Raw genomic sequence first — 12,628 nt, forward strand, 5'->3', positions numbered from 1 at the left:
ATAGATGTTAGCTCAGGGCTGATCTTCCTCACACACACACAAAAAAACAGAGAAACTACTGACTGCTCTAGATCCCCCTTCGTGTTGAGAGATCATTTTCTCTGTATTTCTCACACTACTTGATTCAGACTTCTGAGCCAAAGACATGTAAATAGCAACAGCCTAGAGACAGAGTATCCCTCCTGAGAAATTTAGAGATGTACCTCCCTGGAGACATCTCAGGGTAATAAAGATAAAGCCCTTCCCTACGCTCCTGGGAGACATTTGCTTACATTTCAGGGTAAGAGAAGTCTCTCTCTCTCTCTCTCTGTCTCTTCCTCTCTCTCTCAAAAGATGAGCAGATGTGCCAACAGCTCTACATAAGATCAGTGTTTCCTAATTTGGGTACTCTTCTCCTGTGGAGTACCCCATTGTGCAGCTAACATCCAGCTCATTGCATCACCCTGCAGGGACTGGGGCATGGAACCTGATGCAAGATGCTGCTCTCTGGGTGCTGCTTTTGGCTGTGAGTAAACCAAGAAGGCAGACATAACACCTAGGCCTCTTCTCCATCCACTCCTTCTAGACCTCAAATTTTGCAGGAGCAAAGAGCGAATTTTCTGGTATTTAGGACTGATGGATTCATGCCACACTGGGGTCACGATAGTCCCCACACACCACCTTCCCTGGGGCCTTGTAATTCCAGGCTGGGCCTGACTGCCCTCGTACTCAGCAGGCTTTCTCACCACAGACATGCAGTGACACGGTCAATCTCCCTCCATGACTCTTGTCACCTTCAGAAGACAAAGCACATACTAAGATGTGAAGCTGACCCCTTTCTTTCTCTAAGTCCAAGCTCCTGGGATTCCCTAAACCTAGACCCCAAACATGGTACAGACAGAAGACACCACTCTCCTATTGGAAGAATCAAGTAGATTTGGGAAGAATATCCTTGATTATGAGAAACAGAGATTGTCCTCTTCAAAGGATGCTAGCATCAAAACAAACAGGTTTTCTCCACCCAGAATTTTTTTCTTTGAAATTTTCCTTCTAGGAAGGAATGAAGAAGCTTTTTCTGGTTTAAGGGACACATTGCAGAAGACTACACCTAAGGCAGTGGTCAGGACTGAGGTTCCTGCAATCCTTGGCCCATGCTGGTGGGGGCAGCTCTGCAGATCCAGCTCTAATCTGAGCTTTAACTCACAAGCAAGCTTCTAAGCAAGCTAAGACATGGCTTTCCTGAATCTTGGTCAACCAACATCCTTTGTGGTGGGGAGCATTCCTTGGTCACTGAAGTTCCTAGACTACTCAGAGCCCTATGTACCTTCTGGAAGATTTCCAGCTCACTGGCTCTCAGAACATCTCCTGATTGGGGTTGAGGAGTAGGGGACTCCTTGGTCTTGACTATCTCCTTGGACTCTTTGGCCCTTGAAGGAATTCCTGTATCCATCTCCAATATCCTTTTCCTAGACTGTAAATCATTAGGGCATTCCTTCCTTCTGGGCCCTCTCTCCCCTTTGTACTCTGCTTCTGGGGCATTGCTATTCCAGGGCTGTAGTCTCTTGGCGTACAGTTCCCACTCTCATTCCTCAGTATTTCCTGCCATTGCTTGACTTGTAGTCACCTGTGGGTGGCCTCTGTTGGCTCCCAGTACAGTCTCACTCTGCCAGGTTTTGTCTGTTGTGGCTGAAAAGTTTGCCTTTTCTCTTTCTCAGTTGGAGGAACCTCTAAAAACCCTTGAAAAATATCAGAGGGGAACATCTCAAAGCCCTCTTACCTTTCTTGTCCACAAGTGAGTGGCAGGTGAAGACTACCCCAGATAAGGACTACATTTTTGTCATCAGGTTGTCTCCCCAGCCTGCCTGAGAGTTTCCTCCAAGGAGCTTATTACCTCAGCTGTATTTACATGGGTGGCTGAAAGGAGAAAGGCAGACTGGCAAAGGGGCCAGGATGGCACCTCTCTCAGCTTAAAGTGTTATGGATTCAAGGTCTTGAGGGATAGGCCCCATCTCAACCTGACTCAACACTGTATAATGTGGGCTTCTATCACCTGCTGAGTGCCTGGATCAAGGAAAGAACTCTCCCAAGACATGTCCCCCACCCACTGATGGTGACAAATTTCTGGTTTCCTTGTGGGTATGGGAATTCCCAGGAGGGGGCAAAGTATAGTCAGCAGCAAGTCATGAACAGCACATACCTTTAGGGGTCCTACTCTGATCTGCCCCCATTTCTTGCTCATGTGCAACTCTGGGTATTTTCCAGTTGCTTCTGGCCTAGGTTCTCCCTTGAGCCCCTTGAGATAAGTCATTCATTGTGTCGTGTCCTGAGTGACTCACCAACTCCCTTTTCAGACATAGGCCCTAGACCCTTTATTGGGTAGCTTTCTGAGCCCTTTGAGAAGTTGTTTTCTGGGCATCTTCCTAGACTATACCCAAGAATCTTCTCCAGGTCAATGAAATCAGGGCGTGAGGGTCCATGTTTGCTTTCTGACTGAGATGTTTCTGATAATTTTCTCAGAGGTTGTGGTACATAGGCCTGGGAGGCCAGGCTGGACGGGGGAAGGTTGGAAGCTGGAGGACTAAAGGCTTCCTGAGATCCTCAGACCACAGAGGGTAAATCCCACTTACTTTCTAGATGCTTCTTCAACAAGAGCCATTCCAGGTGTTGAATTTCAGTCAGGATGAGAGACTGTACCTCGTTATGGACTCCAGGGAAATGTACTCCATAGGCACTAATGGAGTAGAGAAGAAGATGGTGTAAGTGGGAGAGAGGAAGGGGGGGGCGGAGCACTGGATCTGAACCTGAGGTAGGGCTGGGGTTGAAGCAGGGCTTAGGAAAAGGGATGGGATTAGGCCTAAGGGGGGGCAGGGGCTGGGGCCAGTGGGGACTCTTTAGCCTACATTTGGACTGGAGGGAGGGGGGCTAAGCAAAAGGAGACTTTAATGGGGAACAGCTACCAGAGACCAGGACAATAACCACCAGAGGCTCACTGTGCAGAGAGAGGAGACATCAGAATATCTGGCTGCAAATGGTCCCACAAGGTCTCAAGGAGTTGGGGCTGCTGAGGACTGTGCAGCCACTCTGGTTTGTTTTCAGTATTCTAGAAAGGTTGAGGAACTGTGGTGTCCTACTTGTTAGCAAGTGACTCTAAGGTTTCCACCAGATTTCAGTTGGTATGTTAGCAAGTGACTCTAAGGCTTTCCCAGAAGATTTCAGTTGGTATGTTAGCAACTCTACGGTTTTCCAAGAAGATTTCAGTTGGTAGTCTAGCCCCTGGTGATTTAGAAATGGCTCCTTCTTTTCTTTCTTCTCTCAAATCTTAAACTCCACTCTCTTTGTGACTTGTATCTCCAGGAATTTCTTGATTTCATGGCTGACAAGAAAGAAGCTACCGATCTCAATATCCCTATTGCAGGATCTCCCCAGAGAGAAACTTTCAATGAATGGAAGAAAAGAAGCTCTTGCTAGAAGTTTCATTGTGATAAGGTGAGGAGGAACAAGCTTTTGGCAGAGGCTGAAATGGGCAGATTTGAGAGGTTGATGCCTGAGATTGTGGGGACAGAAGAGGCCAACCAACGAGGGTTATTTGGACATGAGTTCTCTGGGACAATTAGTAGAATTGGAATTAAGTCAAATTGAGTCAGAGTTATAGTGGTGTCTGACAGTCATGGTGGTGGAAGATCACAGGCAAATGATTCTGTATTTATAGGGTGGGTCAAGTTGGGTGAGAGGTTGATAACCTGAGAGAGAATGGGATCTGGCTAGGAGCAACAGTCTAGAGACACAGTCGGGGCTTAGTTGGGGAAAACGATCCAGTATCTGAGTGTGCTAGAGTGGGGGCTGAGGAGATGGTCCATTAAGACTGTGGGATCCAGGGGCAAAACAGGCTCTGGTGACAGAAAGAAGGCCAACAATGGGAAGGAGAGAGGAGGTGGAGTCTAGTGACAGAGATCTCATTGGCCAAGATGAGGAAGATGGGGGGTGGTGGATGAGAGAAAGTGAAAAGAGGACAATGAAGATTAGCAGGACACAGCGGCCAGGGGATTCTGGAGCAAAGGTGGTAAGACCATCCATGGGAGAGGGAAATGTCAGTGAGAAAGTGAGGGGCCATGGTAGAGAGGGCTCTGGTGGCAGAACAAAAGCCAGTGATGAGGTGAAAGAGTGTGATAGGGGCAGGGTCCACTGATGAGGAAGGAGACAATGAGGGATAATTGCTGGGAGCCTAGACGGGTGCAGTGAGGGAAAATGGGCCTGTGTGGGGCACTCCAGCAGAAAGGCTCATAGGGTCCACCAGGAAGGTGGAGGCCAGCGCTATAGGGGGCTCGGAAAGAGGGCTGTGGATGGCGAGTGGGCACAGAGGAAGCAGCATCTTCTAAATTTCCCTAAACAGCCGAATGCCAGCTTTGGAAGACACTACGTACGTGTATATATTATATGTAGAAGACACCTCGCTGCCAGGATCCTGATACAGTTGCTGACGGCTGCCCTTATCAGGGAGCTTGCCCGGGGGTGGCAGGGGACAGGGTACACGCTGCAGTAAGGGGCAGAACAGGGACAGGAGGTCCTGGCAAGGCTAGAGGCACCTGAAGGTTACTCCATCCTGTTCCCCACACCGCATTTCTCACCCCAAGGCTTTACTACACATTCTCTTGCCTAGAGATTCCCCACTCCTGTCAACCCAAGCTATCCTGGGGCCATGGAATTGCACTAGGCAGGTCAGGAAAAGGAATACAGAAAGAGGGGAAGTGATTAATCCCTCATGCTGAAGAGAAAGCAGGTCCCATGCTGCCTGTTTCTTTCTGCCAAGCTCTCCAAGCTGGGAAAGCAGGAGACTGGGCTCCTGTGGTGAAGGTAGGAGCAAAGAGATACTACAGCAGGTTGAGGCTGAGCAGAATGATCCTCAAGGGGAGACTCGCAGGAGCTCAGACTCTGAGGGCCACAAGAACTAGATTGAGAATGCTCTCTAGCCACAGTCCACCAGAAACACACCTGTAGCCAAACCAGTTCTGTTTATTGCTCATTGCAGTGAGGGAGAAGCACACCACAGGGAACTGTGGGGCATCTCGGGGAGAGGGGTTTGGAAAGGACTTTATACGATTTGGGCTGTTATGAGATGATTTTGATGAGGGCTCAAAGAAGCAGGGTTTGCTCTGGATTGGATGCTGTCAGGAAAAAGAGATCATTCTATGATCGGTACCTTAATGCATCTTTTCCAGAAGGTGAGAGGAATGAAGTGAGGCTAAAACTATGTGACAAAGCAGCAGCAATCACCCCTCTTACCCAGAAGAGAGGATGTTTGGTTATTTTCCTGGCTTGAACAACGTTCATGGTTTTTGTCTGTGCTCAGACACGATTATGGAGTGGTCTTGTTTTGCCTTGATCCATCACATTCAGAATGGCTTTATCTGACGCTGGTGTTCTGTGAAATTGCTTGTTACATGAGTGCCAGGCCAGCTCCTAGAAACACCAGTTCCTCGCTGTCAGAAGTTGCTTTTCTCTAATTCCCCTCTTTGGCCAAGGGCAGGGCACAAAACATTAATCCATGCCACCCAGATTTTCACTGTTGTCAAGATTTTCCTGGACCAGGAGGATGTCCAGAGGGCACAGTCTGTCGTTGGACTAGGGCTAATTCCCCCTTCTCTTGTAGGATGAGTTGTTGATTCATCTGATATGACAATGGCTGCACAGCATTTAAGTTTTTGGACAGGATACGTCAACAAACTGTAACAGGCAATTACCAGAAACAAAAGGATTATGAGTCTTGTAACAACTCTTAAAGCTAAGGTCCTAGATCATAAAACTCAGGCAATGAAGACGTCTCAGAATCCAGTCGAGTCTTCTAGAGAATCAGGTGGCTTTTCTCTTTATCCTAATATCCACAGTTCAACTTGCCGTGTAGTGTGTAAATGCAGCAAGAAGTACAAACTCCCATTGGCCAGCCTAGAGGAAATCAAGGAGGTGTTCAAAGGGGCATTGAGGTTCTTGTCCAATCTTGTCATGATCTTGTCAGGACTGTGTTGTTGGCAGGTAGGATGTGCACTGGAAATATCCTCAGTAATATCCTTAAAATTACCCTACCAATGTCGGTTCAATACTGCTGGCAATTTTTCTCTGCTTTGTGGGTAATATCACAAAACATTTTTGATAAACTCCATTTTTATTATGGCCCTCTCCTTACATGATAGCAAAGCATGTCAAGTCTCCTTCATTTGTTTTAATTTTATAGAGGTTCCTGTAACGGTCAGAACATTTGTTTCTAAAGCATTTCAAAGTCAGACTAACTCCAAATCATATACCTATCCTATTAGTATAAATATTTACTTTTGTTGTCAGATATGGGAGAGGGCAATTAATGTAGCCAAAATGAATAGATACTACTTCTGAGAAAAGCTTATACTTCAAGGGTAAATTTGAATCTGATGACATAGCCTGGTTGGCCATTTTTAGCTTTACTTTCTAAGTATGAATAATCCACACACACAATTAAATCAGTTATCCAAGGGAGTCTTTAGAAGGTCTGTGCAGTGTATGGATAATTCCCTGAGGTAAGCAATTATGAGCTTTTCCTTTTCGGGGTGAGGGAAGGAGGTGCCTGGGTTTCAAGCGTTGCAGTACTGGTCAGTGATGTGTGAAGGGAAAGCAACAGTACTTCAGAGGTTAAGTGACTCGCTGAAAAATGCTGAGGGTGCATTGTCATTGGACGAGTCTATACAGAGCAGCACACAGGAAACCATTAAGTTTAGTGGAGACTCTAGAACTAAATCAACTGGAGTTTTCACACTTTTGTTGCTGTGGCTTAGTTCTTAGACAAGGTAGATTTATATGTCTTGGCCCCTGGATCTAACGAAAGATGGAAATAAGCAATGGGCCTCTGGTGATTTCTATTTAATTGAATCAGTTTCCTGGTGCCTGTTCAGATTTACAATAAAAAGAAAAGAGGTCGGAGTAAGAGGAGGATTTGTGGATGTAGAATAATGGAAACAATCTTGTGGGAGATACTGTACCAGTCTTTGTGTCTAAACATGATTCTGTTTCTTTTCACTTGAAAAACATATATTCATTGAAAGATATTTAATAGAATTTACTTATATATAATTAACCAAGTCAGATCAACTCCCTGATTTGTCAGGTTTGTGTTAACATCAAGCTTGGTAGATAAAAATGCTCATAATTATTTTGAATTAAAGTTTGGAGAATTTTTAGACAAACCAAATCATTCCTATTGCCCTTACTTTTATGTGGTGAACAGTAAATCTCTGTGTTATCTGACGACCACTTTAGAAACCCACAGATAGCTTAGGCATAAAATACATCTTAATAATTTTATTATTTTAGATTTAGGTATGACTTTGGGAAAGGCAAAATCATAAACAGTTTTTAGAGAAGACAAGATATGTGATAAGTATCTACAAATAGGAAATCATTTGATGAAAAAAGGAATCTGGGCAAAAATAGCTTAGCTTACCCAAATTCCACTTTTACTTTTATTTTACGTTATTCGTGCACAAATTGCTGTAATTTATCTTTATATGCATGTATTTAGGCATGTGCATATATATTTAATAAATTTAAAGTTTATAGCTTTAAAATAGAACTAATTCTTCAGTATATTAAATTTAAAAAGTACATCTCATACTAAATTATCATCGGAATAAGCAATTTTATTAACAAACAGAAAATCATACCCATTTTGCTGTATACATATTTGTATTTCTCTGTAATTATTGCACCTGGTATAATTAACTGTTTATATTATCTTTAACTAAAGTGATCAACAAATTTTCTTTCTTCCAGAAAGCAAAGAAAATTAGAGAACAAAAGATAGAGAATTGTTTAGCTATATTTTCTCCATGAGCGCTTATTTCATATCATTTGAATAATTTTGAGGAGGAAAAAATAACTATAAACAATATTATCCAAAGGCATTTTCATCATTTGTTAATTGACTGCCATTCTAACAAATAAGAGTAAAATTTCTATTTAGTCATTAATGTATTGTATCTGTTTCTTGGAAACCTTCCAGACTTCCAAAGACTCTTTATTTTTTTTTTTATTGATGTTTTAATGGTTTCTAACATTGTGAAATTTTGGGTTGTACATTTTTGTTTGTCCATCACCCCATATATGACTCCCTTCACCCCTTGTGCCCACCCCCCACCCCCACTTCCCGGGTAACCACAGTCCAGTTTTCTCTGTCCATGTGTTGGTTTATATTCCACATATGAGCGAGATCATACAGTGTTTGTCTTTCTCTTTCTGGCTTATTTCACTTAACATAATACGCTCCAGGCCCATCCATGTTGTTGCAAATGGGACGATTTTGTCTTTTTTTATGGCTGAGTAGTATTCCATTGTATATATATACCACATTTTCTTAATCCAATCGTCAGTCAAGGGACACTTAGGTTGCTTCCACTTCTTGGCTATGGTGAATAATGCTGCAATGAACATAGGGGTGCATAAGCCTCTTTGGATTGTTGATTTCAGGTGCGTTGGATAGATTCCCAGTAGTGGGATGGCTGGATCATAGGGAATCTCTATTTTTAATTCTTTGAGGAATCTCCATACCGTTTTCCATAGAGGCTGCACCAATTTGCATTCCCACCAGCTGTGTATGAGGGTTCCTGTTTCTCCACATCCTCTCCAACATTTGTTGTTTTTTGTCTTGGTGATTATAGCCATTCTAACAGGCGTGAGGTGGTATCTTAGTGTTGTTTTGATTTGCATTTCCCTGATGATTAGTGATGTTGAGCATCTTTTCATGTGCCTATTGGCCATCTGTATATCTTCCTTGGAGAAGTGTCTGTTCATTTCCTCTGCCCATTTTTTGATCGGGTTGTTTGTTTTTTTGTTGTTCAATTGTGTGAGTTCAAAGACTCTTTATTAATTAACTTAATTACTTACCTAAGGTCTTTAAAGTTAATTAAGGGAGAAAAGTTCAGATGTAGAAAATGATTTTGACATATATACACACACAAAGAGAGTGATTGATAGTTTGGATAGTAACTTGGCCCCCTGAAAATTTTATCAAGCTGTGTGATCAAAAAGCCAGTACTTACTGCTCCTCTAAGTATGGAAAGGAAGGAGAGGATATCACCTATATTAAACAAATGATCTATTTTTTAAGACAAATACAACAAATAATCTCCTCATGGGGGTTTCTTCGCTTTTTGTTCTAAAGGACCTGCCAAATAAACAATCTGGCTCATGTCGAAAGCTCCCCAAACTGGCCAGTGCAATTCCAAATTGTCCTTGCTGAAATCACGCCAGTTAGAATGATAGTTAGTATTGTAACAAGAAAAGATGAAGCAAACAGGTGTTTGGCCTGGAAGAGGTGCCATTTTAGATTGAGAAGACCTTAAGAGAACTGGAATGGTCTTTAAAGCTAGTGCTTGGGTAACTTCATCTCTCTGAGCTTGACCAAAGGGCAATGCTCACCAATGAGAAGCCAGACAAAACCTCCTGAAACAAGGCAGATGAAATTAAATAAAGCAATTCTCAGACACTGTTATGAGAGGTTTAGAGATTCGATCGGAGATGTAAAAGACACTTTCCACTCCAAACAAATGAACTGAAGGTATATTTTATTATATAGAGGATAGTAAAGGCGATAGTCTGCAAACAGATCCGAATAGGTCAAATATTAAGAGGGAAAAACATCAAATCGATCGGAAAGGCAAACACCAGATCGAATGAAGGGAAATGACACAAATCAACCGGAAAGAGAAACACCAGGTTGACTGAAAAGAGAACACATCAAATCAATTACTTCATATCAAATCAATTACTTCACATCAAATCAATTACTCACAACATCCATGCCCCACTGCCGGGAGAGCCCTGTCAATCGACGCGGCTGGGCAAGGATCACACGTCCTGGGCAAGGTGTCCCTTCCACAGGTGGAACTCTCACCAGGTCTCAGTTTCCAGCAGTTTATATAAGCAGTTACAGAGTTTACAGAGCAAGCATCTAGTGTTCCCACGCACAAAATGGTTATCAGTGGCGTACGTGCACTGAGCCCCTTGGCTAACGTCCCAGCCCAGTAGTTGTGTACATGCATCGTTCTCTTTGGTTATCATCTTAGCCCGGCACAGATGGCCAGTCCATCCCGCGCTACGACGCTCCAAGAGCCTTGAAATGTTACAACTTGCAACTCTCTCCGTGGGAGAAAGGCCAGTTCCCGGAAAAAGGCCAGTTCCCACCACACAGAAAGCAGCTTTGTATTTCTTTGTGTGCTGGTGGCTATAGGTCAATGGAGCGGCCAAACATGGCTGTACTCGTGTCAAGACAGACACACAAAGACAAGACTAAGGGAGAAGTCCTTATAAGGTTTCGAAATGATGATGTGAGGCAAAGGAATGCCAATCTGGGGAATATCCTGGGTCCAGCTTGAGGATGGACTTACCAAGCTTGGCAGGTAGACTTTAAGGAGGTCCCCATGATCCTTGCCCCCTGGTAGTCACACCTATGTGTAATTCCCCTCTTCCTTGAGTGTGGACGGGACCTGTAACTTGCTTTTAATCAATGGAATGCAACAAAAGTGATGGAATGTACATGACTGCATTTACACGATTACCTAAGAGTATAGCACCCATCTTGCTAGAGTCTCTCTCTCCAATGCTGGTTTTAAAGAAGCAACTTGCCATGAATCCTACAGCCAGAAGGAAATGAATTCTGCCAACAACCTGAGAGCTTGGAAGCAGATACTTTCCCAGTCAAGGCTCTGACGGGAACCCAGCTTCGGCTGGCATCTTTTTTTAGCCTTGTGAGACCCTAAGCAGACTACCCAGCTAAGCCCAGACATCTGACCCACAGAAATGGTGAGATAATAAGTATGTGTTGCTTTTAGCAGCGAAGTTTGTGATAATTTGTCACACAGCAATAGAAAACTAATGCACTAGCCTATGCCCATATTCTCCCTATAGACTCTTCCTATTCTAGACAATTTCATTTCTAAATATTCAACTTAACATTTAATCCTTTCCTCTAGTCCTGGGCCGTTGAGGTTAAAATTACTTACCCAAACTTTATTAGACTCTTTGGGTAAAAATTAGCCAATATTCTTTCCCCCATTTTAACCAACATTAATGTTAGCATAGCAAAAGAGATGGCAATAAATTAGCAGGGGCCAGCTTTTTACAGTTGTCCTCAACCCAACTGCAGCAAGGACACCTTTTGTTGTGGCAGACAGGTCTCTCTCCAATTAGAATGAGCTCTTTAAAGTTAGGGTCCTTCTGCCTTATGCTCCCTCTAGGCCTTACACGTACTGGATATTCATTAATTGTTGAATTAAAACTGTAATTGCCTTTAAGCTCATTAATTAATGAAATCTGGCTTCATTTCAGGTGGCACTTCTGCTTGATGCCCAAAAGCATCAAGACCTATGACAGGATGGACATTGGGACCACAAACAATGAGTATGCCAGTGTTATTGCCGCCCAAGCAAAATATTACAAGAGACGAATGAAAATAAAGTGTAACTAGAATTCAGAGATTCTTCACCATCATCTTCCATTAGCTGCCACAGAATTTCCCAGTACTGCACCTCTCCTAAAATTCGTACTTCTCCCCACCCCTCAGGTATCTGAAACAGAAAAAAAGGAAATAAAATAATTCTCCCTTTTTTTTTTTTTTTTTGCTGAGGAAGATTTGCCCTGAGCTAACATCTGTTGTCAATCTTCCTCTTTTTGCTTGAGGAAGATTGGCCCTGAGCTAACATCTGTGCCAATCTCCCTCTATTTTGCATGTGGGTTGCTGCCACAGCACAGCTGCCGACGAGAGGTGCAGGTCCTTGCCCAGGAACCAAACCTGGGACGCCAAAGTGGAGTATACTGAACTTAACCACTAGGGCACGGGGCTGGCCCCTCTTTTTCTTTTTCTAAATAGCAACCTCAACTGTTGACAGAGGTTTCTTAGGAATTCAAAGAACATCAATAAAGTTTAGACCAAATTAGATTTATCATTAGAAAAGAGATACTATTTTTGGTACTAAATTTAAGAGTAAAATGAAGACAAGTCCACATATGTATTTATAGACACTACAGATCTAGCCGTACCCAATGTTTCATGACTTTGGCTGAATCTCTCTTCTCTAGCAGAAGAGACTGAGCTCCTGAAGGGCAGGGACCATGTTCTGGTCGGCTCTGGATTTCTCCAACACACAACACACTGTTCACTCAAAGGGCCACTCACAGAATTTGCTGTTAATTCAATTAAACGAGAAAAAAATATTTTTAAAAAGTTAATGACAATTGCTAAGGTGACATCTGAACCTAGACGTTCAAATAATGTCATTCTTACCTATTTTGCAGTGAAACTATTAGGGGGAATGGGGAGAGAATTAAACCAAATAACAGCACTAAAACCTCCTAGTTTATAGTAAGGAAGAATCACACCATGTGTAGTCAGTGAAAATGACTAGTACTTAAAATATATTTTAATGAAAATACTTTCTCACCATCTTTAAATAAAAACGATCTGCACTTTTTAACCTGAAACTGCCCTGGCATTAGGACTTAATTGCTTCCGGGTCCACAGGGCTTAGATGCCATCGCACTACCAACTCCCCAGTGCTCTTGAGACACGTGTTAGCCATGTCCTCCTCGGCTGGAAGTCCTTGTGGCAACCTCAGGGGCTTGATTCTGTGAC

General features: G+C 43.2%; 1 protein-coding gene and 1 pseudogene across 2 annotated transcripts in view; both read right to left on the reverse strand.

The window, feature by feature from the left end:
* Positions 1-1,204: 1,204 nt before the first annotated feature.
* LOC131399962 (spermatogenesis-associated protein 31D3-like) lies at positions 1,205-5,307 on the reverse strand (annotated as a pseudogene).
* A 7,074-nt stretch (positions 5,308-12,381) lies between these two features.
* The window catches only part of MRPL30 (mitochondrial ribosomal protein L30), a 38,765-nt gene continuing 38,518 nt past the window's right edge, over positions 12,382-12,628 (reverse strand). For both annotated transcript variants that reach the window (XM_058534489.1, XM_058534488.1), the window contains exon 6: positions 12,382-12,621. In XM_058534489.1, the coding sequence (XP_058390472.1) occupies positions 12,489-12,621 (133 nt within the window). In that variant the 3' untranslated portion in view covers positions 12,382-12,488. The remainder of the gene's footprint in view (positions 12,622-12,628) is intronic.

Source organism: Diceros bicornis, chromosome 40 (assembly GCF_020826845.1).
Source record: "Diceros bicornis minor isolate mBicDic1 chromosome 40, mDicBic1.mat.cur, whole genome shotgun sequence".
NCBI lineage: Eukaryota > Metazoa > Chordata > Mammalia > Perissodactyla > Rhinocerotidae > Diceros > Diceros bicornis.